A 27,734-nucleotide genomic window follows, 5' to 3' on the forward strand; every position below is an offset into this window, starting at 1 on the left:
TGTGAAAAGAAAGGAGTCAGTCCAGTTATTCCAGACCCCTCATCCTTGCTTTGCAGACCTGGTGCTGGAAGGGAACACAGCGCTGGCCCATGGAAGAGGCTTCAGCTCCTCATCCATACCTAGGAGCTTGTGACACAAAAGCAACATTTGAATTTTCCTTGTATATAAATCTCTCCTGACTTCTGTCTTTTACTTCTGCAACATTTTCCCATAGCCAGAGGCAGCAGATGTCCAACAGCAGCTCCATCAGCCAGTTCCTCCTCCTGCCCTTTGCAGACACACAGGAGCTGCAGCTCTTGCACTTCTGGCTCTTCCTGGGCATCTACCTGGCTGCTCTTCTGGGCAAGAGTTTCATGATCATTACTGCAGCCTATGAGCACTGACCCCACACCCCTATGTACTTATTCTTCCTCTTCAACCTCTTGTTGAACGTGTGGTGGGTTGACCCAGGTGCTGACTAAAGCTGCTCTATCACTCCCCGTCCTCAGCTGAATACGGGAGAGAAGATGTAAGAAAGGGTCAGGTTAAATACAGGGAGAGTTAATGCAGTGGTCACTCTCCTGAGTTACTCTCAAGAAACCCATCTAATTTATTACCCAATCCAAAGAGAGTAGAGCAATGAGGAAAAAGGAAAAGAACCAAACTTTAAAACACACCCCACATCCCTCCCATTTTTGGTCAGGGTCCACTTCACTCTCCACTCCTCTCCTTCCTCCAACTGGGTGGCAAAGGGGTGGGGAAAGGGAATGGGCATTGGGGTCAGTTCATCACACATTGTCACGGCCGCTCCTTCCCCCTCATGGGAGGACTCCTCACAGTCTCCCCTTGCTCCAGCATTGGGTCCCACCCATGGCAGACAGTCCTGCATGAACCCCTCCAATGTGAGTCCTTCCCACATGGCTTCAGATCATCACCAACTACTCCAGGGTGGGTCACTTGAATGGGCTGCCCTCCTTCAGTTACAGACTTCCCCAGCCTGGGTCCTCCACAGCCCTGTCAGCAAACCTGCTCCAGCAGAGGCTTCCTGTGAGGTCACAGCCTCCTTCAGGTGTCTCCACATGCTCTAGTGTGGGGATGTCTACAGGCTGCAGGTAGAATCAGTGTTCCACATCATCCAGCATGGGCGGTGGGGGAACCGCCTTACTGACCATGGCCTTCACCAGGGGCTTCCAGGGAATCTCTTCTATACTGACATGGTTCACATTTATCCCATTCCTAACCCAGGATCTCATGGTCTTGTGTGATGCAGACATTCTGTAAGAAAAAACTGTGCTCTCTTTGCATTATGTCTCCCTGGTAAGGTGCTCAGATTTCTCCAGGAGGATGCTGTGGAGACAGTGATGAAGGCTTAACTATGTAGACATCAGCCTCTTTTCTTCATCCTCCACCACAACGGTTCCCCCCCCCCCCCATTCAATAAAGGTGGGAGATCCGCCCTGGCCCTCTTTCTGTTCTTAATATTTTTGTTGTTTAGTCCTGGCTGGAGGGCAGACGCCCACCAAAGTCAGTCTATTACTCCCCTTCTTAGTTGGACAGGGGAGAAAATATACATTAAGAGGCTCAGGAGTTTGAATAAGGACAGGGAAGAGCCCAAAAGCAGCATTTGTCAAATTTAGGACTGTTCCCTTTCTAAGGAAAACCTTGAGCCTCAGGGATACTGGGGCTGCTACTGGGCTGCATAGAAACACTCCCCTTCCCCTGTACTTGCATCACCACCAGTCTGGCTCTTTCATGTCCCTGGTCAGGCAGGTGTTTCACCCTCTCCTGATGACACAGCCATGCCTAAGGACATCTTTTCAGCAGACTGGCTGAATGTGTGCACTTCACTTTGATCACAGGATTCCACCTCGGCTTGCTCTTGGACATTCAGATGCTGCTCAGCTCTCTGGTTCTTCCTTTGAGTTTCAGAGAGTTGGAAATGTCCCATCTCTCAGAAGTCTAATGAACTGTTCTGTCAGAGGTCAGTGTGTTGATAAGTGACCTTTCTATGTATCTGATTCAAACTGTTCTGGGAGAGAATCTCCTCTGAAAGATGACCCCCTTCACACGCTGCTTGGCCGTAGCAGCAGCTGAGGAGAGAGATTTCATGGTTATTAAACTGGATCATGTTGAACTGCTGTTTGTTGTCAGAGAAATCTGTCTGTGCCTGTGAGCACAGATGATGCCAGGAAAAGTGTTGGGAGTCCCAGGAGGACAGGGAGGGAACTGGTGGGCTTGGGGAAGGGCAAGGTTCTCCATGCAGGGTTGGGTCTAAGGAGACTGTTTTTCCTGCCTGTCCAGATCTCCTTAAGACACCTCTGGACCAGCTCCCATTGCAGCATGCTGCTGAACTTTCTTCCATGATCTGAGATGTGACAGAAACATTTTTCCTAAGAAAAAATCCTGCATTGTGAAACTCCTTTGAAGTTTTCATCACTCAAATAAAACCTCTCCAATTAGTTGTACAAGGCTTATTTTTTTTAAAGAAAATGAGTTGAAGAGCCATGGTTGTAAGGGCTTTCTGGATGTTAATGAGCCCCATGGTGTGTTTTCTTCTGAGTCCACAGACCTCAAGGTAGCAAGAGAAGAATGATGAAACCTCTCCAGATGTTTAGTCAGGAATAATGCCCAAAGTACCTTGAAGCATTTACAGGCCCCACCGACAGTCACTACAGACAAAGACTCCCCATGGGCTCGTTAGAGCAGACAACTGGAGGCCATGAGGACAAACCCAGGCAAAGCACAGGCAGCTCTGATGCTGAGGACACCCTGGCTTGGTCTGATGAAGCTGAAATGCCAAGCGCTGACCCCCAACACCTGGGCAGGGAGATCCTGACCCTCACCTGTGTCTCAGGGGTCTTCCTTGGGATGTGGGGAGTGTGACACCAAGGGAAGGACAGGGATGTGACTCATGGAGGCCTACCCTGGGGTGGGTGCAAGGGGAAAACAATGCTCTGTGGCCATGAGGACAATGTGTCTCCTCTGAAGCCTCTGTGGCAGGGACATCAGCCACAGCTAAGGGGGCAAAGACCTCATTACTATCAGACCCTTTCATCCTGGCTGGCACCCTTGGCCATCTGCACCACAGCCCATCCCACACTGCCCCACACCTGTGCCTGTTTCCCTGTAGGCTGCAAGCACCCAGCACCTTTCCCAACCTTGATCTCACCCCATGATGTCCCTGCCTGTTCCGATGTCTCTCCCTCCTCACCAGCTGTTCACACAAGCACAAACCCACCAGCTCATCCACACTTCCTCTGAGTGACTATTTGCATCACAGCACTGCCCTCACAGTGACATTTCTTTATCCTCAAACCCACTTCAAAGCTGCAGTTTCAGTGGATTTGATACCCTATGTGCTTTCCACATACCACAGACAGGGCTTCCCTTAGCCTCCCCTTCCCCGACCTAAAGAAGCAATGGTCACTCAACCTCTCCACACAAGACCCCTCATTGTAACTTGGCATACTTTTACTGCCCACATGAGTGTTCCTCCCCATTTCTCCAGACTGGGGAGCCCCACACCGGGACTAACTGCTCCAGAAGTTGCCTCACCAGTGCTGCATCCAGATGGACAAGAAGGGCCCTTGTCTGTGTGGCCACGCTCCTCCCAGTGCAGCCCAAAGTGCTCATGGCCAGATCCCTGTTCAGCACCTCTGACTGCTATGGCAGCCCCTGGAATGACCAAATTCTTCTTGTGCCCGGTTCTCCACCCATCATGTCTGAGCTGCCTTGATGTGCGGGTGTTGTGCTGGAACCTTTGGTCATGGTTTCATCCCAGCTGAGGGCCGGGTACCACACAGCTACTCTCTCTCTTCAACACGGTGTGGGGGGTGGATTATGGCTGGGATGAAGGGAGAAAAAAGGAAACCAAAACACCCAAAACATCGTGGGTTGGGATGAGAACAGTCTACTGGGCCAGCAGAGAGAGACTGACAACAACAACAGGACTTTGTAGCACAATATACAAACTGGGGCTGCACAATGCAGTTTCTCACTGAACCGCACAGCTCAGGGGGAACAGCTCAGAGCTGTCCTGAACCTGGACAGTCCCCAAAACTCCATGTCCTGCATCTGCACGATACTCTCCCCTCCAGCCATCATCTGAGCATGACACAATTGAATGGAATACGCTCTTTGGCCAGTTTGGGTCACCTGGCTGTGTCCTGGCTGTGTCCCCGCCCAGCTCCCTGGGTGCAACTCGTGTTCTCGGAAACAGGGCAGCATAAAAAACTGACAAGTCCCTGACTGCTTGGACACAACTCGACCATCCCTGTGTTATCAGCACTGCTCTCATCTGAACTCCCAAACACGGCATTACACCCATTGCCAGAAAGAAAATCAACTCTATCCTGGCTGAAACCAGCCCACCTTTGCAGACAACAAGTGCAACACAACAGTGGGCTCACTCTTGTAATTATACAGTATGGATAATTTCTTGGGTCAGTTATGGTCAGCTGGGCCTGTTCTGTCCCCTTCCCGGCACTTGGGCACTCCCAGTTGACTCATTTCTGGACCAAAATTAGTCCAAAGCCCTTGATGCTGTGCAAGCCCTGCTCAGCAAGGAACAAATCCATTTAGTTAGACTTTTTTGCTTACAAATCCAACCCACAGAACTTTGGGGGCTGCAAACATGAGAATTAATTCCAGCCCAGACAAAATATGGTCAGGAGGAGAAGATCTCTTCTGGTTGGAAGCCTTCTTGATGTTTCTAGTCTGGAAATCCCAGCGTTTGTCAATGTGAGTTTGAAGTGCAGCTCCATTTTGTTACCAGTGCACATGTGTGCATGCAGGTATCTCTCCAAATTGTGTTCCCTCTAACAAAATGACAGCAACTGGTGTTAAAGAACCTGGGACTCTGTGGCTGGACGTTCAGTATGTTTGAAGGTCGATGAAGGTAGATGCCAAAAATGAAATCAGGCCTTTTTAGGACCATTCTCGTGGCTAGGAATGCCCTGAGCTCCAAGCTTACCAGTGCTCCTAGTGCAGTGCCTGGGGAGGATTCAGTCCCCACACCTTTTGCTTTGGTGCTATTGTGTTACATGTAGAAGTTTTGAATGTGGATGCAGGTAGATCTGTAAATTGACATCAGGCCCTGTTAGTACTGTTCCCTGTCTGGGAATGCCCTGAGCCTCAAGATTAATGGGGTTCCTCATGGGCTACCTGGGGGAGTTTCAGGCCAGGAACCTCTTTAATTCCTCACACCTTTGGTTGGGGAACTATTGCTCTACATTTAGAATATTTTAAGGGTGTCGCTGGTAGAGCTTGAAAATGACATCAGACTCTGTTAGGATTGTTCCCATGGCAAGGAATGCCCTGATCTCAAGGGTTACTGGGGCAACTTGCCTCTCACAGTGGAGGTTTCAGCCAGCGAACATCTTTCATCCCTCAAATTTTATTTAGGATGAAGTTATTGCTGGAGCTTTAGCAGTTTTGAAGCTGGATGGTAGCAGAGCCTGGTAGTGACATAAAGAATCCCGCCTTAGGACTGTTCTCCTAGCAAGCAAATCTCTGAGCCCCAAGGTTACTAGGGCTGTTAGTTGGCTACCTGGGCATGTTCCATTCCAAGCAACTTTTTTCAACCCTCTCACTTTTTCTTTGGGAGATATTGCTGGACGTTTAGCAGTTTCCAAGTTGGATGCTGGTAGAGCCTGGAAATGACATCAGGCACTGTTACAACCATTCCCTTCGTAAGGACTGACCTGAGTCCAAGTATAACTGGAGCTGATAGTGGGCTACCTAGTGAGGTTTAAATGCCGGACGATCTCTCAGCCCTTGATTTTCTTTTGGAGGATTTATTGCTGGACATTTTGCAGTTTCAAACCTGGACGTTGTTAGAGCCCGAAAAATGATGTCAAGCACTGTCAGGAAGATTCTGTTGTCTATGAAAGCCCTGAGCTCTAAGGATACTGGGGATGCTTGTGGACTATCTGAGGAGCTTTCAATCCAGGAACATCTTTCATCCATCAAAGATTTTTTTAAGAATCTATTGCTGTTTGTTTAGCAGTTGGAAAGTGTATACTGGTAGAGCCCAAAAGTGAAATCAGGCATTGTCAGGATTGTTCCCTTTCTAAGGAAAGCCCTGAGCCCCAAGGTTCCTGGTGCTGCTAGTGTGCTACCTGGGGAGGCTGTAGTCCAGACCCATCTTTCATCCCTCGCACGTTTTGTTTGGGAGATATTTCTGGATGTTCAGTGTGTTTGAAGGTGGACACTGGTAGAGTCCTAAAATGGCATCAGGCAATTTTAGGACCGTTCCCTTGGTGCTCATGTACAAGGGTCAGGTTATAATGCTCACTCCCGGAGGAGAAACAGACAGACACTGTGTGGTCTGGGATGAGGACAGTTTACTGACAAAATCACGGTGAAGAAATGATAAAAGCACATCACAAACTACACTCACATCCAGTGATAACAGAGAGTACTTTACTGACCAAAGGATCACAAGGTACTGCACAGTGCAAGGACAAACCAAATGCCCCAGCCACATTCAGACTGTCCTTAAGGAAACCATGAGTGTCCCTCCCCAACCAGCCCCTTTTATGGGGGAGAGATGTCAGGTGGTGTGGAAAACAGCCTGGACTAACTCAGCTCAGCTGTGCTAACTCAGGTCACCTCTGCTAACTTAGCTCACCTCTGCTGGCTGCTTGGGGAGGTGAACTCTTGCCTGGCCTGAAACAGGACTGCTGTGCATTTAATCTCCCCTGTCTGTCACATAGTTCTACCTGTCCAAAGTCAATTGACCATTGTTCCAACAGTGGATCTGCACACCAGTGCTTTTGGTTGCTCTCTAGATTTCCCTTCCCCTTCCCCTTGGACCATTCAGACACCTCTCAACCATCCAGCTGCTGCTCTGAGTTTCAGGGAGTTAAACCCTTGCCTTTCTGGCAGTTGTCTGACTCATTCTGTCTTTAGCCAGCTCTTGAGTTGTGGTGATTTCACAGTCTCCTTCCTTTCACAAAAACATTTCTTACATGGTTAAGCTTTGTGGCAGGTGAACCTCATTGGTGGCAGATTGCACTTGGCATAGAGTGAGGAGTGTTTGATTTAATGGTGAATCTTGTCAGGTTTCTCTGTTGTTGGGAAAATAAATCCCTGTATGCTGCCTGTGTGCAGCCAGTTCTCTAAGGAAAGCAGGGGAGCTGGTACAGAGGGGCTGTAATGCCCCACTGTGGAGTGCAGCAGAGAGACCTGATGTAAGGACAAGGGATGCAAGTCCCAGTTGGCTGGTGAGAGTCATGGTGGGCTTGTGGAGATGTGCAGCAAGGTTGTCCCCACTGTGCCAGACCTCAAGGGACCCTTTTTTGGACCAGTCCAGACCTCCTTAGGAGGCACCCTGAATCAATCTCAGTCAGAGGTTGTCACTTCTCCTCTACAGTGAAAATAATAACCTACACCCTTAAAAAATAATTCAATTTTACTCTGAGCTCCCTTTGAAACAGCTTCAATGATCTGTCCATCTCTTGAAGACTTGAAGATCTTTACATGAACAGACATAGCTCGTTAGGGCTTGTTTGTTAGTTTAATGAGCCCTGTGGTGCATTTGGTGCTGAGTCCTTGAAGCTCAGGTACTGAGAGGAAATTACACAATAAACTCCATGTCAAAAGCAGAAGCCAAAGTACCCTGAAGTATTAATGAGTCCCACTGAGAGCCATTGCTGGCTGAGCCTCCCCAGGGACTCGTTAGCACAGGTAATTGGAGGCCATGTTGTCTGGTAGGCAAAGGCAATGTACAAGCAGCTGAGATGCTGAGCAAGCCCTGGGTTGGTTTGATGAAGCAGAAAGGCCAAGCCCTCACCCCCAGCCCAGGGAAGACAGGTCCTGTCCTTCAGGCATTGCTCAGGCTCTTCCTGGGTCAGCATGGGGTGTGTAACACTGAGGGAAGAACAACAGGATGTAGAGTTTCTCCTCATTGTTGGTCCAAAGCCCAGCTAGAAATTCATCTGTCCTCCATTTAAATAAAAGAAAGAGCAGGGAGACCCTCCATCCCCTATCAGATTCAGGAGGAAACATTGTGGAAATATGAGGACAAGGCTGAGGTGCTTAATGAAATCTTTGCCACTGTCTTTAGTAATAGGAGCAGTTGTACAGAGAGAATCCAATTCCCTGAGCTAGGAGACAGGGACAGGGAGCAGAATGACCCCACCTCAATCCAGGAGGAGATGGTCCTGCTGCACCACAGAGATGTGCAGAGATCTGTGGGGCTGAATGGGATGCAGCCAAGGGTGCTGAAAGAGCTGGCAAGGGGGGTTCACCAAGCCACTTTCCATCAGTTCTGGCTGACTGGAGAGATACCAGCAGACTGGAAATCAGTCAACATAACCCCCTATATAAGCAGGGAGAGAAGAATGATCAGGGAAATTACAGGCCTGATAGTTTGACTTCAGTCCCAGGGAAGCTGATGGAGCAGATCATCCTGAGCAGCATTAAGCAGTTCATGGAGAACCCACAAGTGATCAGGCCCAGTCAGCTTGGGTTCATAAGGGTAAATCCTGTTTGATCAACCGCATCTCCCTCACAGGGTGACCTGCTTCTTGGACAAGGGAAGGGCTCTGGATGTTGTCTACCTTGACTTTAGCAAGGCCTTGGACACAGTTTCCCACCACCTTCTCCTAGAGAAGCTTGCTGCTTGTGGCTTGGAAACTGTGGTGGTTCAGCCCCAAACAATGGCTGAGCACCACATGCTGCTCATTCACTCCAGGAGGAGAAACAGACAGAGATTTTGTGGGTTGGGATAGGGACAGTTTGCTGACAAAAGCACCATAAAAGGGGAACAATAACAGCCCTAAATGCACTCACACCCAGGTATAGCACAGAGGGTACCTTACAAACCCAACAATAACACAGTGCTGCACCAGGAGACTCTGGGGAATGGAGTATGTGACGTATTCGCCTGCTCCTCTGCTGTGAGCTGGGCTGGGCTCCTGGGATGGACCGAGCTCACTGCAACCCAGCAGCAATGACAAGAGACAGCTCTGTCCAGGAGCAGCTCCTCTGCCAAGCACACAGGGCTGGGGACACTGCCTGTAGGCACCGAGGGGAGACCTGTGAGGCTGAGAGAGCTGATGGATGCTGAGAGCTCACTGGAGGAGAAATCTCCACAGCACTCTGCCTGGTATGTCTGTGGGTGCAGGGCAATGCAGGTTCTGTTCCTGGAGGGATCTCCTAAAGCTGGGACATGGGGCAGTGTGTGGGGTCTGTCAGGAGGACAGGTTCTCTCTGGGACCAGAAAGTGCTGCCTGGAAGGGATGCCCTTGTGCCCCATCAGAGGGACAGGGCAGGACAGCTGTCTTCTCCTGGGCATGGCTGCAGAGGTGTGAAGCAGCGTGTGCACCCAGGGGTGCCCAGGGCTTTCCCTGTGCCACGAGGTCTCTGTGCTGGGGTAGGGACCCTGCTCCCACCAGGGTCAGCACTCAGTCTGCCTGGTGGGGTTCCATCTGTGTTGCTGCAGAAACAAGCTGTGGGTGGCAAGTGTGACCCATGGAAGGACAGTGTAGGGTCCTTCTGCTGTCAGTGTGCTGCTTAGGACAGGTTTGCTCCCAGCTCCAGCGGATCCCTGGCAACTTCCCAGACACTTTTCAAGAACAACAAGGATGAATTTTCCACTCCAGGTAAAGAGACTTTACTTTGAATTTTATGCTCCTGTGCACTGGGTGGGAATTGGGAGCTGAACTTTTCTTGATAACTTTGCAGAAGGCAGTGCAAACTCATTGGTCATTAGGACTTGTCAGAGCTTCTACTGATCCCTGCACACACAGAGGTTCCCTGGGGCAGTGCCCTGATACCAGGAGGGGTGTGCAAAGCAGAGCTCAGTGCAGGGCAATTCGGATGAGGTCTGTGAGCACAGAGTGGGAGGTGGCATGGGCAGAGAGAAGCAGCTGCAGGGACAGCTCCAGGCAGCAGAGGCATTGTCAGGGAGGGAGAAGGAGCTGCTCCCAGAAATGCTGTGGCAGTGGGGATTTGGTACCTCCCTGATATCCCCGAAGGTGCAGACACTGATGTACTAAAGGGAACACTAGGGTGTGATCACAGAGCGTCCAGCACAGGGCACCTGAGAGCAGGGCTGAGGGACAGAGCAGCTCTCCCCACTCTGCAGTCAGGGGAAGGTTTCACTGGCACTGCAGCAGCAATGTCAGGGCGTCCTAACAGAAGAAACACTCCTCAGGTACAGGCAGGAGAAAACCAAAGCTCCAAAGCTCTGCTCTGCCCACGGGTGAAGCTGGAGTGTCAGTGCTGAAAAACTCATTCCTATCCACAGGGCATTTAGTCTGAGATCACACCATCCTTCTATTTACTGACTGCTGCCAGGCAGGACTGAGTTCTCGAGGGCCACAGCCAACCCTCCTCCCAGCAGTGGCACACTCAAGCCAGCACAAAGCAGACCTCCCAAAAGGGACCTGCCAGAAGTCCTCCTGAATACAGAGAGTCAATCTAGGGATATTCCCTAAGAATTGCAAGAAGTTTTTTCAAAGATTTCCCTACCTTCTATCAGTGCCTTTTCCTCTTTTGACAGGTCTCCACAGTTGACAGCAGCAGATGTCCAACAGCAGCTCCATCAGTCAGTTCCTCCTCCTGGCCTTTGCAGACACACGGGAGCTGCAGCTCCTGCACTTCTGGCTCTTCCTGGGCATCTACCTGGCTGCTCTCCTGGGCAATGGCCTCATCATCATCACCATAGCCTGTGACCACCACCTCCACACCCCCATGTACTTCTTCCTCCTCAACCTCTCTCTTACTGACCTTGGCTACATTTCGACCACTGTTCCCAAATCCATGGCCAATTCCTTGTGGGACACCAGGGCCATTTCCTACACAGGATGTGTGGCTCAACTCTTTTTCTTTTCATTTTTGATCTCAACAGAGTACTGTCTTCTCACTGTCATGGCCTATGACCGCTACGTTGCCACCTGCCACCCCCTGCACTACGGGACCCTCCTGGGCAGCAGAGCTTGTGTCCACATGGCAGCAGCTGTCTGGGCCAGTGGGTTTCTCTATTCTTTGCTGCACACAGCCAATACATTTTCACTGCCCCTCTGCCATGGCAATGCTGTTGACCAGTTCTACTGTGAAATCCCCCAGATCCTCAAGCTCTCCTGCTCAGATGCCTACCTCAGGGAAATTGGACTCTTTGTGTTTGGTGTCTGTTTAACTTTTGGCTGTTTTGTGTTCATTGTGGTGTCCTATGTGCAGATCTTCAGGGCTGTGCTGAGGATCCCCTCGCAGCAGGGACGGCACAAAGCCTTTTCCACCTGCCTCCCTCACCTGGCTGTGGTCTCTGTCTTTGTCATCACTGCCGCCTTTTGCTACCTGAAACCCGTCTCCATCTCATCTGTTTTTCTTGACCTGATAGTGTCATGTTTTTACTCGGTGTTTCCACCAGCAGTAAACCCCCTCATCTACAGCATGAGGAACCAGGAGCTCAAGGATGCCATGTGGAAACTGATGACTGGATGTTTCTACACAGCCATAAACTGCTCATCTCCTGCATATCACTGGCCATGGAATTCCCATTAGGACCAGTCTCTATTTAGTAGGTTTTATAGCTGTTAGGGTTATTTTCCTTCTAGTTTTTTCTAAGCTATAACAACTTTTTCCCTATTCATCCCATTCCTAATTCAGTATTTCCCTGGCCTTGTGTGACCCAGATACTGTGTAATGATGATCTGTGCTCTCTTTGCACCTTTTTTTTTGTGTGGAGAAGTGCACAATTACTTCTCCTTTTTTTTCTCCTGACATTTTCATCAGCTGAATCACTTGACTGCTTGTCTGAAATGGCAATGCTTTCCCACAGTGACAGAATGGGAACTTCCTCGATCTGTACCATAGAATCATAGAATCACTTAATTTGGAAGAGACCATTAAAATTTTTGAGTCCCACCACAGCTTAGCCAGGCCTAATCTACCTTTAGACCATGTCCTCAAGCACAACCTTTTAAATGCCACCAGGGACGGTGAGTCTACCACTTCCCTGGGCAGCCTGTTCCAAAACTCGACTGCCCATTCAGTAAAGAATTTCTTCTTGATATCTAACCTAAATGTCCTCTGGTACAATTTCAAGACATTCCTTCTTGTCCTATGCCTTATTACCTGGTAAGAGTCCATGAGGTTGAATGCTCGGAACTGGCACAGCCAGAGCCGTACCGATAGATCGTGAACTGCAAGAGCGTTTGGAGTGATTGTCCTGCCAGGAGAACCCTCTGTGAAGCAGAGACACCCGGCAGTAACTCTCTCATGAGAGAGGCTGATGTGGAGTCGGTGTTGCCAGGGCAACAGCAGCCCCAGCACTGCCCATTGCCTTGAAAAAGCTTCAGGGAGGGCAGCAGCATGTCGCTGCCCACCTGATGCAGAGAGGGGTGGTCAGCGCGTGCGCAGTGCTGACCCTGCAGCTCGTGTGGCCGGGCAGGAAAGTTCTGTCTCTCAACACCCGGGGAACTGTCTCACCTACTGACAGTCTCTGGGACCGCAGATTACCATGGCCTCCACCAGGCAGAGGGGTCGCCCCATTAAGAGCATGGAGACCCAGACCGAGGGCCTGCCCAGGAGTAAGGCTGTGCAAGTCTCTGGCTGCAGGGAGTGCCTGAGCCTGCTCCTGCTGCGGATGGTGGCAGCAGTACCACCTGTGTGAGGTGTGAGCAGGTGGAAGATCTGCTCAGCATGGAGGCAGAGCTCAAAGAAGAGGTGGAGAGACTGAGAAGCATTAGGGAGTGTGAGAGGGAGATTGATTGGTGGAGCAACTCGCTGGCATGCCTGAGGGAAACTCCCCAGGGAAATTTTCCCCAAAAAATGATGGATCCCCAGCCCTGTCAGGCAGAACTGGGAGAAGTCAGTGACCAGAAAGACGGAGAGAGTTGGAAGATAGTCGCAGCCCGGCACCATGGGAAAACCTCCTCCCTTCCTACCTTGGTTCCTCAGGTCCCCCTAAGGAATAGGTTTGAGGTGCTGGGAGTTGAAGAGGATGCAAATGGGAAGGTGGGGGACAATCCCCCTAATAGGAGGCCAAGGGTGAGGAAGGCAACTCCGTGCCTCAAGACTGCCTCCAGCTGGAAAGACAGAAAGGTGATTTTGGTTGGGGAGCAGAGGGCCCCATATGCAGGCCAGACCCTACCCGTAGGGAAGTGTGCTGCCTCCCTGGGGCGCGGATCAAGGACACAACTAGGAAACTCCCGGATCTGGTTCATCCCTCTGATTACTGCCCATTACTCATTGTTCAGGCAGGCAGTGATGAAATCTCTCAAAGAAGTCTGAGAAGTATCAAAAGAGACTTCAGGGTTTTAGGGAGGCTGATTGAGGGAGCAGGAGTGCAAGTGTTGTTTTCCTCTATCCAGTTTGGGGCACTGAAGAAAACAAAGTGAGCTAGGAAAGCAGAGGTGTTGAATAGGTGGCTGAGGGGCTGGTGCACCTCAGGAACTTTGGGTTTTTCAATCCTGGGGCAGTTTACTCAGCACCTGAACTGATGGCTGCAGATGGGTGTCACCTGTCTCCAAGAGGGAAAAGAATCCTTGCTCAAGAGCTGGCAGGCCTGATTGACTGGGCTTTGAACTAGTTAGGAAGGGGAGAGGGGATATAGTGAGGCTTGCTAGGGTACAGCAAGTAGCCTCCAGCTTTATACTAGATTCAAAGGGGGAAGAGGGTAAAATTCAACGAGATAGAGAAGGGCTTGGGGAGGCTGAAATTCTACAAGATTGTAGGGAAATACCTCTGAAGTGTCTCATAGGAACTTCTGGGGACTCCTCAGAGGAGGCAGTATTGCTGACCCCCTTTCTGGAACCTTCTAATGTCCCTCTAGGAGGCAGTGGGGGAAAACTTCAGATTCCTCCCAGAGGGTCGAGGGAATGGTCCTCAAAAAAGTTATTGAGTCAGAAAGCCCAGCTGAAGTGTCTTTACACCAATGCACACAGCATGGGTAATGAGCAGGAGGAGTTGGAAACTGTGATGTCACTGGAAAATTATGATCTAGTTGCAATCAGGGAAACATGGTGGGATGATTCCCACAGCTGGAACACCCCTGTAGAAGGGTTTCACCTTTTTAGAAGGGATAGGCTAAAAAGAAAGGGTGGGGGAGTTGCCCTCTATGTTAAAAAGTGGATAGACTGTGAGGAGCTCTCTCTGAGAAGTGGCCAGAAGCAGGTTGAGAGCCTGTGGGTCAGAATTAGGGATGGGGCTAATAAAGAGCAGCTGGTGATAGGGGTCTACTACAGGCCACCTGATCAAGGAGAGACTACTGATGAGGCTTTCCTCCTTCAGCTGCAGGAGGCATTGCGGTTGCAGGCACTCATCCTGATGGCAGACTTCAACCACCCGGATATCTGCTGGGAAAACCAAACAGCGAGCTGCAAGAGGTCCAGGAGACTCCTGGAGTCTGTAGATGATAACTTTCTGGTTCAAATAGTGGATAGACCAACCAGAGGTGATGCACTGCTGGACTTGGTGCTCACCAATGTGGGGGAGATCATTAAAGGTCTTAAGGTTGGAGACAGCCTGGGCTGCAGTGGCCATGCCCTAGTTGAGTTTGTGATCTTGAAGAATGTGGGCCTGGCGAAAAGTGGGACCAGGACACTGAACTTTAAGAGAGCAAACTTTAGGCTGTTTAAGGACTTGTTGGCCAAGATCTCCTGGGAGGTGGTCCTTAGAGACAGAAATGTTGAGGACAGCTGGCTACTCTTTAAGGATGCCTTTCTGAGAGCTCAAGGGCTCTCTGTCCCTCTGAATAAGAAAGTGGGCAGGAGGGGCAGGAGACCAGCTTAGCAGGGCAAGGACCTGCTGGCTAAACTGGGGGAAAAGAAAGGCAAATATAAGCTCTGGAAGCAAGGGTGTGTAGCCTGGAAAGAATCCAGGGATGCTGTTGGGAATTGCAGAGATGGGATCAGGAAAGCCAAGGCACAGCTGGAACTGAACTTAGCGAGGGATGTTAAAAACAACAAGAAGGGGTTTGACAGGTACATTGTCCAGAAGAGACAGGCCAAAGAGAGCATAACCCCTTTGGTAAATTAGAAAGGAGAATTGGCTGCAACTGATGAGGAGAAGGCTGAAGTACTGAATGAGTTCTTTGCCTCGGTCTTCTCTGGCAGCCAGGATTCTCATCATTCTCAAGTCCCAGAACCTTGTACCCCTGGAACTCTAGGTGGGAAATGGGGGAGTAAATCCCCTCCCCACTGTAGGAGCAGAGCAAGTCCGAGACTGCCTCATGAGACTGAATGTCTACAAGTCTCTGGGGCTGGATGACATGCATCCCAGGGGCCTGAAGGAGCTGCTGATGTGGTTGCCGAGCTGCTCGCCATCATATTTGAAATGTCGTGGCTGTCAGGATTGGTCCCTGGGGACTGGAAAAAAGGTCATGTCACTCCCATTTATAAGAAAGGGAACAAGGAAGACCCAGGGAATTCCAGGCCGGTGAGCCTCACCTCTGTGCCTGGGAAGATCATGGAACAGATCCTCCTGGACGACATGTTGGAGCACATGAGGGAAGAGCATGTGATCCAGGACAGCCAGCACGGCTTCACCAAGGGAAGGTTGTGACTCACCAGTCTGGTGACCTTCTCTGATGGAGTGACAGCATCAGGAGATAAAGGGAAGGAACTGATGTCATCTACCTGGACTTGTGCAAGGCCTTTGACAGTCCCCCACCACATCCTTATCTCTAAATTGGAGAGAAGTGGATTTGATGGGTGGACCATCCAGTGGATAAGAAACTGGTTAACAGACCGTAAACAAAGGGTGGTGGTCAATGGGTCTGTGTCCAGGTGGAGGCCGGTGACAAGCGGGGTCCCTCAGGGGTCTGTCTTGGGACCGGTGCTCTTTAACATCTTTATCAATGACATGGGTGATGGAATTGAGTGCACCCTCAGCAAGTTTGTGGATGACACCAAGCTGAGTGGTGTGGTCGACACCCCAGAAAGGAAAGGAGCCATCCAGAGGGATCTTGACAGGCTGGAAAGATGGGCCCAGGTGAACCTAATGAGGTTCAACACTGCCAAGTGTCAGGTGTTGCACTTGTGCTGGAAGAATCCCAGACATGGATACAGACTGGGAGAAGAGCTCCTGGAGAGCAGCCCTGCTGAGAAGGACCTGGGGATTCTGGTGGATGAGAAACTTCACATGAGCCAGCAGTGTGCTCTTGCAGCTCGCAAGGCCATTGGTATCCTGGGCTCCATCAGAAGAGGGGTGGCAGCAGGGACAGGGAGGTGATTGTCCCTCTCTACTCTGCCCTCGTGAGGCCCCATCTGGAGTACTGTGTCCAGATCTGGGGCCCCCAATACAAGAAAGATGTGGAACTGTTGGAGAGGGTTCAGAGGACCCACAAAGATGATGATTAGAGGGCTAGAGCACCTCCCCTGTGAGGAGAGCTGGACTTGTTCAGCCTGGAGAAGAGAAGGCTGCTGGGGGACCTCATTACAGCCTTCCAGTCCCTGAAGGGAACATACAAACAGGAGGGAAATGAACTTTTTAAAAGGGTAGAGACTGGCAGTACAAGGGGGAATGGATTAAAGCTAAAGGAAGGAAGGTTTACATTAGATATTAGGGGGAAGTTTTTTACAGAGAGAGTGGTGAGGGACCTGAGAGACAGGTTACCTCACACCCTGTGATAAAATTAGCACAAGAAATACCTTTTGGCCAGAAGCTACTCAGCCAATCTTAACCCCTGCCTGGTCCAACAGTGTTGACAGATGGATCAGGAAAAACTGGAAAGGCTGCAGTAGTCTGGCAAGAGAACGGACAGTGGGAATCTGAAATAGCACTGCAACAAGGATCTCCCCAAGGGGTAGAATTGTGTGCTATGGTTTTAGCCTTTGAACGGTTTCCAGGCCCTGTAAATATCATTCCAGACTCAGCCTATGTAGCAAATTTAGTGAAACGGCTGGATAAGGTGTTCTTACTGCCTTGGACAATCGACTACTGCTTGCAGTGCTGCTTGCTGTGTGGAAGCTGATACAGCAAAGACAAGAACTGTATTTTGTCAGGCACATCTGCAGTCAGACAGATTTACCAGGGTTGAAGGAAATGCCCAGGCAGACACACTGGTTTCTGCTCTTGCCCTAGGGCCTGTCCCTAACATTTTCCAACAACCTAACCTTTCTCATCAGTTTTTTCACCAAGGTTTTTTAGCCTTGAGGGAACAGTTTGGATTATCACATTCAGAAGCATGCTCCATTGTGGCTGCCTGTCCAGAAGGTCAAGGGAATCACATACCAGTGTTCTGTGGTACCAACCCCTGCAGACTGCAAGCGTTGCAGCTTTGGCAATCAGATGTTACACCTGTTAATGAATGTGGGCACTTGAAATGTGTGCATGTAACTGTGGATACGGACTCTCATGCACTGGTAGCTACAGCCCACACAGGGGAAACTGGAAAGGATGTTATGTGTCACTGAATGGTGTGTTGTGTCCATCTCTACAATGACAGGGCCAGTTAAAGCTTCAAGGTACTTTGGGCATTACTCCTGACTTGGACTTCTTGAGAGGTTTCTTCACTCTCCTCTTGGTATCTTGAGGTATTTGGACTCAGATGAAAATGCACTGTCGGGATCATTAACATTCAGAAAGCCATTACAAACATGTCTCTCCATGTAATTGTCTTTAAAAAAAATGAGACTTGTTTAATTAATTAGAGAGGTTTAATTTGAGTGATGAAAATTTCAAAGAAATTTCATAATGCAGGATTTTTTCATAGGAAAAAATGTTTCTGTCACATCTCAGATCATGGAAGAAGGTTCAGCAGCATGCTGCAATGGGGGCTGGGGCAGAGGTCTCCTAAGGAGATCTGGACAGGCAGGAAAAGCAGTGTCTTGAGGTAAAACCCTTGTTTGTGAACCTTGTGCTCCCCAAGCCCAGCAGTTCCCTCACTGGCCTCCTGGGACTCCCAACACTTCTTGTATCATCTTCGCTCCCAGGCAGAGACAGATTTCTCTGGCAACAAACAGCAGTTAAACATGACACAGTTTAATAACCATGAAATCTCTCTCCTCAGCTGCTGCTATGGCCAAGCAGCATGTGAAGGGGGTCAGCTTTCAGAGGAGATTCTCTCCCAGAAAAGATTTAATCAGGTACATAGAAAGGTCACTTATCAACACACTGACCTGCTGACAGAACAGTTCATCAGACTTCTGAAAGATGGGATGTTTTCCAACACTCTGAAGCTCAAAGGAGGAACCGGAGACCTGAACAGCATCTGAATGACCAAAGAGGAAGGGGATGTTGAAACCTGTGAGCAGAGTGATGTGCAGGCATCCAACCATCCTTCTGAAAAGATGTCTTTAGCCATGGCTGTATCATCAGAATAGGTGGAGACACCTGAATGATGAGGGAGATGAAAGAGACAAACTGGCAGTATTCAAGAACAGGGGAAGGTGAGTATTTCTTCTACTGCCATCGGTAGCAATCCTGGAAATTCCTGTTATGACATGGTGGGAAATTTCAGAGAGGTGATTCAGCTGATGAAAATGTGCTTGTAAAATTTTTATACACATAAGGGAAAAAAAAAAAAGACGGGAAAATCATTTCGCTTTGAAGACAGGCGTGATGCAAAGAGAGCACAGCTCATCATTAAGCAGTGTCTGCGTCACACAGGACTGGGAGATGCTGCATGAGGAATGGGATGTACATACGCTGAGTTACTGCAGCTTAAAAAAAAAAAGGAGGAACCCCTCCCCCCGCAAAAATAAAGTCTCTAGTAAAGGCAGACTGAGCATAACAGGAGTTACATGACCAGTGACATACACAAGAAGATGAGCAGTTTATTGCTGCTTAGAAACATCCAGTCATCAGTTTCCACATGGCATCCTTGAGCTCCTGGTTCCTCATGCTGTAGATGAGGGGGTTCACTGCTGGTGGAAACACTGAGTAAAGAAATGCCAATACCAGGTCCAGTAGTAGGGAGGAGATGGAGGGGGGCTTCAGGTAGGCAAACATGGCAGTGATGAGAATCAGGGAAGTCACGGCCATGTGAGGGATGCAGGTGGAAAAGGCTTTGTGCCGTCCCTGCTCCGAGGGGATCCTCAGCACAGCCCTGAAGATTTGCACATAGGACACCACAATGAACACAAAACACCCAAAACCTAAACAGACACTGACCATAATGAGTCCAATTTCCCTGAGGTAGGCATCTGAGCAGCAGAGCTTGAGGATCTGGGGGATTTCACAGAAGAACTGGTCAAGGGTATTGCCATGGCAGAGTGGGATTGAAAATGTATTGGCCGTGTGCAGCACAGCATTGAGAAACCCACTGGCCCAGGCAGCTGCTGCCATGTGGACACAAGCTCTGCTGCCCAGGAGGGTCCCGTAATGCAGGGGGTGGCAGATGGCAACATAGCGGTCATAGGCCATGACAGTGAGAACAGAGGCCTCTGTGGAGATCAAATTTAAAAAGAAAAAGAGTTGGGCCACACATCCTGTGTAGGAAATGACCCTGGTATCCCACAGGGAATTGGCTATGGATTTGGGAACTGTGGTAGAGATGTAGCCAATGTCAATAATAGAGAGGTTGAGGAGGAAGAAGTACATGGGGGTGTGGAGGTGGTGGTCACAGGCTATGGTGATGATGATGAGGCCATTGCCCAGGAGAGCAGCCAGGCAGATGCCCAGGAAGAGGCAGAAGTGCAGGAGCTGCAGCTCCCGTGTGTGTGCAAAGGGCAGGAGGAGGAACTGGCTGATGGAGCTGCTGTTGGACATCTGCTGCCGTTAAGTATGGAGACCTGTCAGGGGAGGAAAATACAGTGAGAAATGAGTGAACTCTTCTTTGAGGAAAACCCTGTTTAGTTCTTAGGGAACACCCTCACATTGACTCCCTGTATTCAGGAAGACTTTTGGCAGGTCCCTTTTGGGAGCTGTGATTTGTGCTGGCCTCAGTGGGCCACCGCTGGGAGCAGGGTCAGCTGTGGGCTCTCGAGAACTCAGTCCTGCCTGGCAGCAGTCAGGAAATAGAAGCATGGCGAGATCTCACACTAAAACATCTGTGGATAGGAATGAGCTTTTCAGCACTGTCACTCCAATTTCAGAGGGCAGAGCAGAGTTTTGGAGCTTTGGTTTTCTCCTGACTGTACCTGAGGAGTGTTTCTTCTGTCAGAACTGCCTGACATTGCTGCTGCAGTGCCAGTGAATCCTTCCCCTGAGTGCAGAGTGGGGAGAGCTGCTCTGTCCATCAGCCCTGGTCTCAGCTGCCCTGTGCTTGACCCAACAGAGACCTGAGGAATACAGTCTCACAGAGCAGAGCTCCCAAGCCCTCCTGCTGTCCCATCCTACACAAGGAGGATTGCCACAATGAGAGGGAAGAATGCTGCCAATCAATGTGATTGAGAAAGCACTTCAACTTTATTGCAAGCACACACTTCCTTTTATACTGTTCCTACCACGTGTTATACTCGTCATATTCTAATTGGCTCTTAACTAAAGGTTACATTTACATACTCCACCCATCTGTCAGCCTGGGAATCATGTCTCTTTCTCAGTCCCAGGAGCACTGAATCCTTATCACACCTCCTGCTCCCACACCTTTTGGCCTTGCTGCACGATACACAAGAATACGCTGACCGATTGTTGACCCTTCTGTGCTCACCAACACGGCGTGGGGCCTGGTCTTACTAAGCTACACAGGCAACTCTTGAACAGCTGCTCCACAGGCTCATGGCCTTGCTTCTCAAGCCACTCTGCAACAGAGGATTTGAGGTCCCTGCTCCCAGCCAGGGACACACAGGGCTCATGGCAACTGCCCACATAAAGGTGATGGGCGGCATTGCCACAGTCTCAGAGCTGAGATGTCTTCTGCATGGGGCTTCTCTCTGTGGCACAAGAGTATCTAGGAGAGCGGTGCCATGGTGGGAGGCAGCCTGAAGCCTAGCAGGAGCCCCCCCAGGAAGTCCTCAGTCCTCAGATTGGGTCCTCAGTCCTGAAGTGAAGGTCAGTTCAGTGCCAGCCCCACCAACTGACATACCCGGAACCCCAGGCAATGGTGAGACAAAGGCAGCAGGGACAGGGGGAGAAACAGGAAGAAATGCTTCCAGACTGGAAGCACAGGGGCAGACAGCCAGACACCCAGGGATTTCTCCTCACTGTGAATATGGGCTGCCAAGGAGAAGACTCTTCTGGCATCTGGGCACTGCCCCAGGGAACCTCTGTGTGTGCAGGGCTCAGGAGATGCTCTGACAAGTCTTAATGACAAAAGGGTTTGCACTGCTGCCTTCAACGTTATCAATTAAAGCTCAGCTCCCACTTCCCACCTAGTCCACAGGAGCAGAAAATTCAAAGCAAATTGTCTTTACCTTTCTCTTCTAGTGAGCTCTCAGCATCCATCAGCTCTCTCAGCTTCACAGGTCTCCCCTTGGTGCCTACAGGCAGTGTCCCCAGCCCTGTGTGCTTGGCAGAGGAGCTGCTCCTGGGCAGAGCAGTCTCTCCGCAGCGCTGCTGGGTTGCGGTGAGCTCCCTCCATCCCAGGAGCCTGAAAGCAGCTCTACAGGAGAAGACCAGTATTTCTAGGCTCCCTCCTGGTGCCTCAGCCCTTATGGGGATCGCTCTATGATCTCACCCCTGATGTTCCCTCCTTCAGCTGGGGAGAAATCCTTCTGTCCAGCAGAGTTCTTTTTCATGATCAAACCAGAGCTGGGCAGGACAATCACCTTTCCTTGTCTCCCCATGAGACAGGTGTTATCGTGGGTTTCCCAGTCATCCGTCGGAAACCAGAGAGTATTCCATTAACCCTTTCACGATCCAATTTTTTTGTTCCTTTACTGAGTCTGTGTCCTAGGTACTTTACTACTTCTTCTACAGACTGTAATTTTTGTTTAAACACCTTTAAACCCTGTAAACCTAAAAAGTTTAAAAGCTTAATGCTCTCCTGTCTAATTGTTTCCTCATCTTCTCCGGCCAACAACAAGTCGTCCACACACTGGACGAGGGTTACTCCTTGGCCCGGCTCATATTCCCGTAAAAGCTGTTAGTCTTTCAATTTCTGGTTTCAATCCCTTCCTACCCTCCTCAGGTAGTGGGCATTGTTTAATTTGTACCGGGACCTCAGGGTCCTTAATCACAATTACAAAAGGTTTAATATTTAATCTTCCCGTGGTCTCTGGGGTATACCATACCTCAGGGTTAATTTGCCTTTCGACTTTGACTTTAAGGGAGAGTAATTTAACTCGCAATTGTTTTTTTTTTATTTATTTCCAAAGAAATTCCTAGTTTAACCATTAGGTCTCGTCTCAATAAATTATAGTCGGCTTCAGGCACCAGCAAAAATGACTCTAAGCCAATTTTGGAGTTGCTTTCAAATAATATTTCACGGGTATCGCAAAGGGTTCCCCTTTTGCGCCAATTACCTATACTGTCTCCGAGGAAATTTTACATCCCTGGGGGTAAACTTTGGATGGTGGATCTTTCCGTCCCTGAGTCCACGAGGAACTCAATTTCTTACTGCTGGGGACATACTTTCAGTTTTACCAGGGGCTCTGTCTTACTCCTTATCCCCAGCAAATAAAGTTCTTGACACCCCTAGTCTTCTTTAAACATTTTCTCATCCCCCCATTGCCACTTCTCGTAAGGGGTTCTCTTTCACTTAAAGTGTATAAATTTGCCCTTGTTTCAGAAATTATCCAACGGGCTGCATATTCACTTTCTTCTAAACTAAAGGGTTCCTTTTCATTTACACTCAAATTTAGAGCTTGACATACCCAATCCTCAAAGGAACCAAACCTGGGCCAGCGAACAGATTCACCCCTTATGGGTTGTCCTGCCCAGACTTCCATACATTAATGTATCATCTTTACTTTACTCTTACCCCGCCTAGAAGGGTGAGCATCCCAGTACTTAATCTTCAGTCCCAATGGACTACTCGGGGGTACTGGGGAAAGATTCACAGGATCTCCCCCACCCATGGTGACAGTGGGCCTGCTTTTCCTCTGTCCCATCATCCGGGGTCTGTACTCTTACCCACCTCTCGGGGTTCGTACCTCTCCCACCCCGGGAATCCTGGCCCCAACCGAACGGTAAACTAGCCTATACTCACGCGTCCTGCGTCTTCGTCCGGGGCTTCATGCACAAAGATTAAGGGGCTTTGCCGGCTTTTCTTTGCTTATTGCCGAGAATTTCGGTTCGTCGGTGGAGAGCCGAGCGGATCCTCTGGCAGGGCCGCTGATACAGCGGGGCGCCTCCCTGCTCAGAGGCTCGCGTCCGGTTGTTCTCCATCCGAGTCACGGCACCAAATTGTGATCGTGGGTTTCCCAGTCACCAGTCGGAAACCAGTTAATTCAGTTACAAACAATTTTATTAATTTAGCAGGCGGCAATTAAGCAAACAGCGCTGGGCGGCCGGAGAGTCTCAGCTCTACCAACGGCACGCACCGTCCCTCTCCGAATTCAGGTTTTTATAGTCCTTTAGTTCCGGGTCCCGATTGTTTCACTGAGGCTTCTTCTGCACATGCGCCAGTTGTTGTTAGGGGGTCGTCTTCTACCTTCTAGTGGTCAATGGGATGAAGTTGCTCGTCTTCCTCACTTGTCCCTTAGTTGACCCCTCTCCCATATTTGGTCATCTTTAACAGCAAGCTCATTCATTGGCTACTTAATTTCTATGGTTTCCACTTCTAAGTTACCTATAACTCAGTTCTATGCTTCGTTAGCAACTAACAATATACGTTACACAATCATTCTTACAAAATCAGAACGTTACGACCTGTTTCAAGGTACATGTGGTTTACTGAACAAAGGCTCATCTATCACACTTGTCTCCCCATGAGAGAGGACCCCCATGTAGTGACAGGAGGGGGACTCTTTCTCCCTCTGAGAGTCACTCCAGACCCCTTATCTTTGCATCCCTGGGGCTGGAAAGAGAAGCAGCTGTGACCTATGGCTGCCACAAACCCGTAGGAGCTGGGATTCCTCTTGCCTCAGTTCTGGTGGCACAAATAGCCACCTTCTGTCTGGGAGCTGCTGATCCCACATGAGTCCTTCCCACATGGCTTCAGATCATCACCAACTGCTCCAGGGTGGGTCACTTGAATGGGGTGCCATCCTTCAGCAACAGACTACTCCAGCCTGGGTCCCCCACAGTCCTGCCAGCAAACCTGCTCCAGCACAGGCTTCCTATGAGGTCACAGCCTCCTTCAGGAGTCAGCACTTACCCGAGCATGGTGACATCTACAGGCTGCTTATAGAATCACTGTTCCACATCATCCAGCATGGGCTGAGGGGGAACAGCCTCGTTCACCATGGTCTTTTGCATGGCCTGCAAGGGTATCTCTGCTGTGGGGCTTGGAGGACCTTCTCCCCCTACATCAGTGATCCTATTGTCTGCAAAGTTCCTTATAGATTCTCACTTCTTTCTCTGACAGCCAAAAGCAATAGATAATTTTTAATTTCTTATTAAATATAGTGTCACAGCAAAAATATTTCACTCCCCCTCTGCCATGGCAATGCTGCTGACCAGTTCTGTGAAATCCCCCAGATCCTCAAGCTCTATTGCTGATGGGCCACGCTTAGGGAAATTGTGGCCAGAGCTTGTTTGGCTTTTGGGTGTTTTGTGTTCATTGTGGTGTCCTATGTGCAGATCTTCAGGGCTGTGCTGAGGATCCCCTTGGAGTATGGATGGCACGGAGCCTTTTCCACCTGCCTTCCTTACATGTGAGTAGACTCCTTCTTTGTCAGCACTGACATGTTTGCCTACCTGAAGCCCTTCTCAATCTCCTCCCTATTTACAGATTCACAGATTCACAAAATTCTTGGAGTTGGAAGGAACATCCAGAGATCATCAAGTCCAAGCCCCACTTCAAAAGCAGGGTCCTTGGACTGGTCGGACAGGTCGGCATCCAGGTGGGTCTTGAATAACCCCAGAGAAGGAGAATCTACAACCCTCTCTGACTGTCCCAAGGCTCTGTCACCTTTACTTTGAAAATTTCTTCTGCATTTTGGTGTGGAACATCCTTTGCTCCAACTTGGAGCCGTTGGCCCCACTCCAGTCTCCACAGACCTCTTAACCTGGTAGAGGTATTTCTTTACATGGTGGTTCCACCAGCTGTGAACCCGCTCATCTACAGCATGAGGAACCAGGAGCTCAAGGATGCCATGTGGAAACTAATAACTGTGAAATCACTGCAACTCAAGAGCTGCCTAAAGACAGAATGAGTCAGATAGCTGCCAGAAAGGCAAGGGTTTAACTCCGTGAAACTCAGAGCAGCAGCTGGATGGTTGGGAGGTGTCTGAATGGTCCAAGGGGAAGGGAAATCTAGAGATCAACCACAAGTGCTGGTGTGCAGATCCACTGCTAAGCGGTGATTTTCAGACATGGCCATAGAATGTGTTCCGGTTGCCTGGAGATGACATCCAGAACAAGCTGTTTCATCACCTTTCCAGGGACAGAGATGAGACTGACTGGCCTGTACTTACTTGGATCCTCTTTCTTGCCCTCCTTGAAGACCAAACTGACATTGCCTATCCTCCAGTCTTCAGGTGTCTCTCCTGTTCTCCAAGACCTGTCAAAGATGATAAAGAGCAGCTCAGCAATCACCTCAAGTTCTACAGACTCCAGGAGTCTCCTGGGTCTCTTGCAGCTCGCTGTGTGGTATTCCCAGCAGATATTCGGATGGTTCAAGTCCCCCATCAGGATGAGTGCCTGCAACTGCAATGCCTCCTGCAGCTGAAGGAGGAAAGCCTCATGAGTAGTCTCTCTTTGATCAGGTGGCCTGTAATAGACCCCTATCACCAGCTGTTCTTTAATAGTCCTATTTGTCAGTAGATAGGGCCTGGCGGTCGGAAGATTTCGGGCTGTACGGAAAGGTAGGACCCCCCCCTCTCTTTAGGTAACCAATAGTAGGTAGCCGGTGAGGTAAGCGGACGGAAGTGACATCCGATCCCTGGGGTATAAAGCCCCGCGCCCCTCTCTAATAAACGCCATTTGCCGTCCACCACATTGGTGTCTGTGAGCTGATGGACCGTGCTGCCAGAGTGTGGCGCCGTTGCCGTTCCTGAACCAGGTCGCCGAGCCTAAACAAAAGGCAACAAATGGTGCCGACACCCGGGAAACTCGCCTGCGTCAGGTGAACGGTGGCCGGGTGGCGGGCCCAGCCCGGCGGATGGGACGCCCTCGGACCCGCAAGGAGGATGGAAGCCCTTGTGAAGGTCGTATTGGTATTGAGTGTGCAGTGGGATATTGAGTGTAAGGTTAAAGATTTTACTCTCGCCGTGGCGAGACTTTTGAAAATCGGGGTCATTGACCAGCCGGTTGATATTCTCCATCCTAAGGTGTGGGTTAAATGTACTAAAGTTTCAGCCGAGGAAACTATGTCCTCCGGCAGTGGGAAAACTCTGAAATCGTGGGGGAGAGTCGTGCAGGCACTCCAAAAAGCGGTACAAGAGCAGGACACTTGGAGGGAGGTGAAAGAGTATTTGTCGGTCATCCCAAAAATTGGGCATCGGGGCGGCCACACAAACTTTGCAGCCCCCAGACGGTGATAAGCCTGCTGAGCCCAAAGATCGAGAGGGTGATACGCCTCGTAAAAGTTCATGTAAAGTATCATTGTTTTGTTTTCCTCCAGCCCCTGAACTACAAGGGACAGCAATATGACGTAATTTGGATTTTTGCAATTGGACAAATTCAAATTGTTAATTAATGTCTATCTAATGTTAACAGTCCTTACTGACTATTGCAAATGCAATTTGAAAATTGTTAATTGTTTGAATGTTTTGATTGTAGCTCTTGAGCTATTGTGCACACACTTTTCCTTCCTCCTTACTTTATCCTCTATCACGGAGTACCATCAATAAGATGGTAATGTTGAGCCACGGGGTGGTGTGACATACCGTGTCCCTCAATGAATGCCTGTACCAGCGGACTTATGTCTCAACATTGCTGAAATATTGCATTAAGATGCTTGTAAAGGGTTAAGGAAGACTTGCTAGCAGGATAGCTTGAAGTGCCCTAGCTGTGACCTCTCATAAACAATGCCTCGCTTGAATGCCTCTGCCTCACTGATAAATAAAAAACATCAAAAGGGACGTAAGTTTGGGTCTAACACCATATCTTAAGTAAATTACACACTCAAGGACTATGTGCTCTGTGGAAATAAAATTACTTCTTTGATGAGTTCCAGTACCCCCCTCCTCCTTATCTGTTCATGAATTCCTTGCTTGTCTCTAATTGGCCACAAATGCAGGCAAAGCATTTCACTTTAAGTAGTTCAAGCTCCCCTTTGTCCTTGCAGGTATACAAAACCTGCTAAATCCAAACTTGTAGTTTGAATCAGAGTCAAGGGGTAACTGAGTCTGCACAAGACAGAAGGTTACTTGCGGTGGTGAAGAGGAGCCATCCGACTTCATCCCCACGACCCTCAACGACCACCACCAAACAGCAGTGCACAGGCGCAGTGGGGAGGAGTTAATGGAAATCACTTCTTGGGGCACATCTTAATATGAAGCGGGATGAGTTAGAAATATGAACAGGGGTATGAGGTCACCTAATGAATAAGTATCATTGTTAGTGTGCGCATGTTGCAGGCTAAATAAAGTAACTTAAACCTTGACTCAGTTTTGAGTCTTAATTCTGTTCCCGAGAATTGTGGAGACCTCCTCATGATAAAGCACCTAATTGGACATCACTCAGGGGTTAAGCCCAGCCACCCCCAGCCACCCAGAGCAACCTGAGGTCGGTTGGAATGCAAGGGGGTTTAACCTCTGCCAAAGCCGTTTATCTGGGTGTGGATCGTGACATTTTAATGGCGTAGTCGGCAGGATTCTCGGAGAACAGAAAGGTGTGAGGTCGTGAGAGTGAATAGGGGAAATTTGATACTT

The 27,734-nt window shown here is 49.6% G+C and overlaps 2 protein-coding genes across 2 annotated transcripts in view; both read left to right on the top strand.

The window, feature by feature from the left end:
• Positions 1–10,512: 10,512 nt before the first annotated feature.
• On the top strand, positions 10,513–11,490 carry LOC311202453 (olfactory receptor 14C36-like; the record flags this gene model as incomplete). Its single annotated transcript, XM_084277039.1, has 1 exon — positions 10,513–11,490. One exon carries the CDS (start codon positions 10,513–10,515, stop codon positions 11,488–11,490), a length of 978 nt encoding a protein of 325 aa, XP_084133165.1.
• Positions 11,491–12,448: 958 nt separating this feature from the next.
• LOC311202454 (olfactory receptor 14A16-like) overlaps positions 12,449–27,734 on the top strand; it is a gene marked incomplete at both ends in the record, with an annotated part of 31,065 nt that continues 15,779 nt past the window's right edge. Inside the window, one exon of the mRNA XM_084277040.1 lies at positions 12,449–12,597. Within this exon, the coding sequence (XP_084133166.1) occupies positions 12,449–12,597 (149 nt within the window). The remainder of the gene's footprint in view (positions 12,598–27,734) is intronic.

Source organism: Gallinula chloropus (assembly GCF_964237585.1).
Source record: "Gallinula chloropus genome assembly, chromosome: 30".
Lineage (NCBI taxonomy): Eukaryota > Metazoa > Chordata > Aves > Gruiformes > Rallidae > Gallinula > Gallinula chloropus.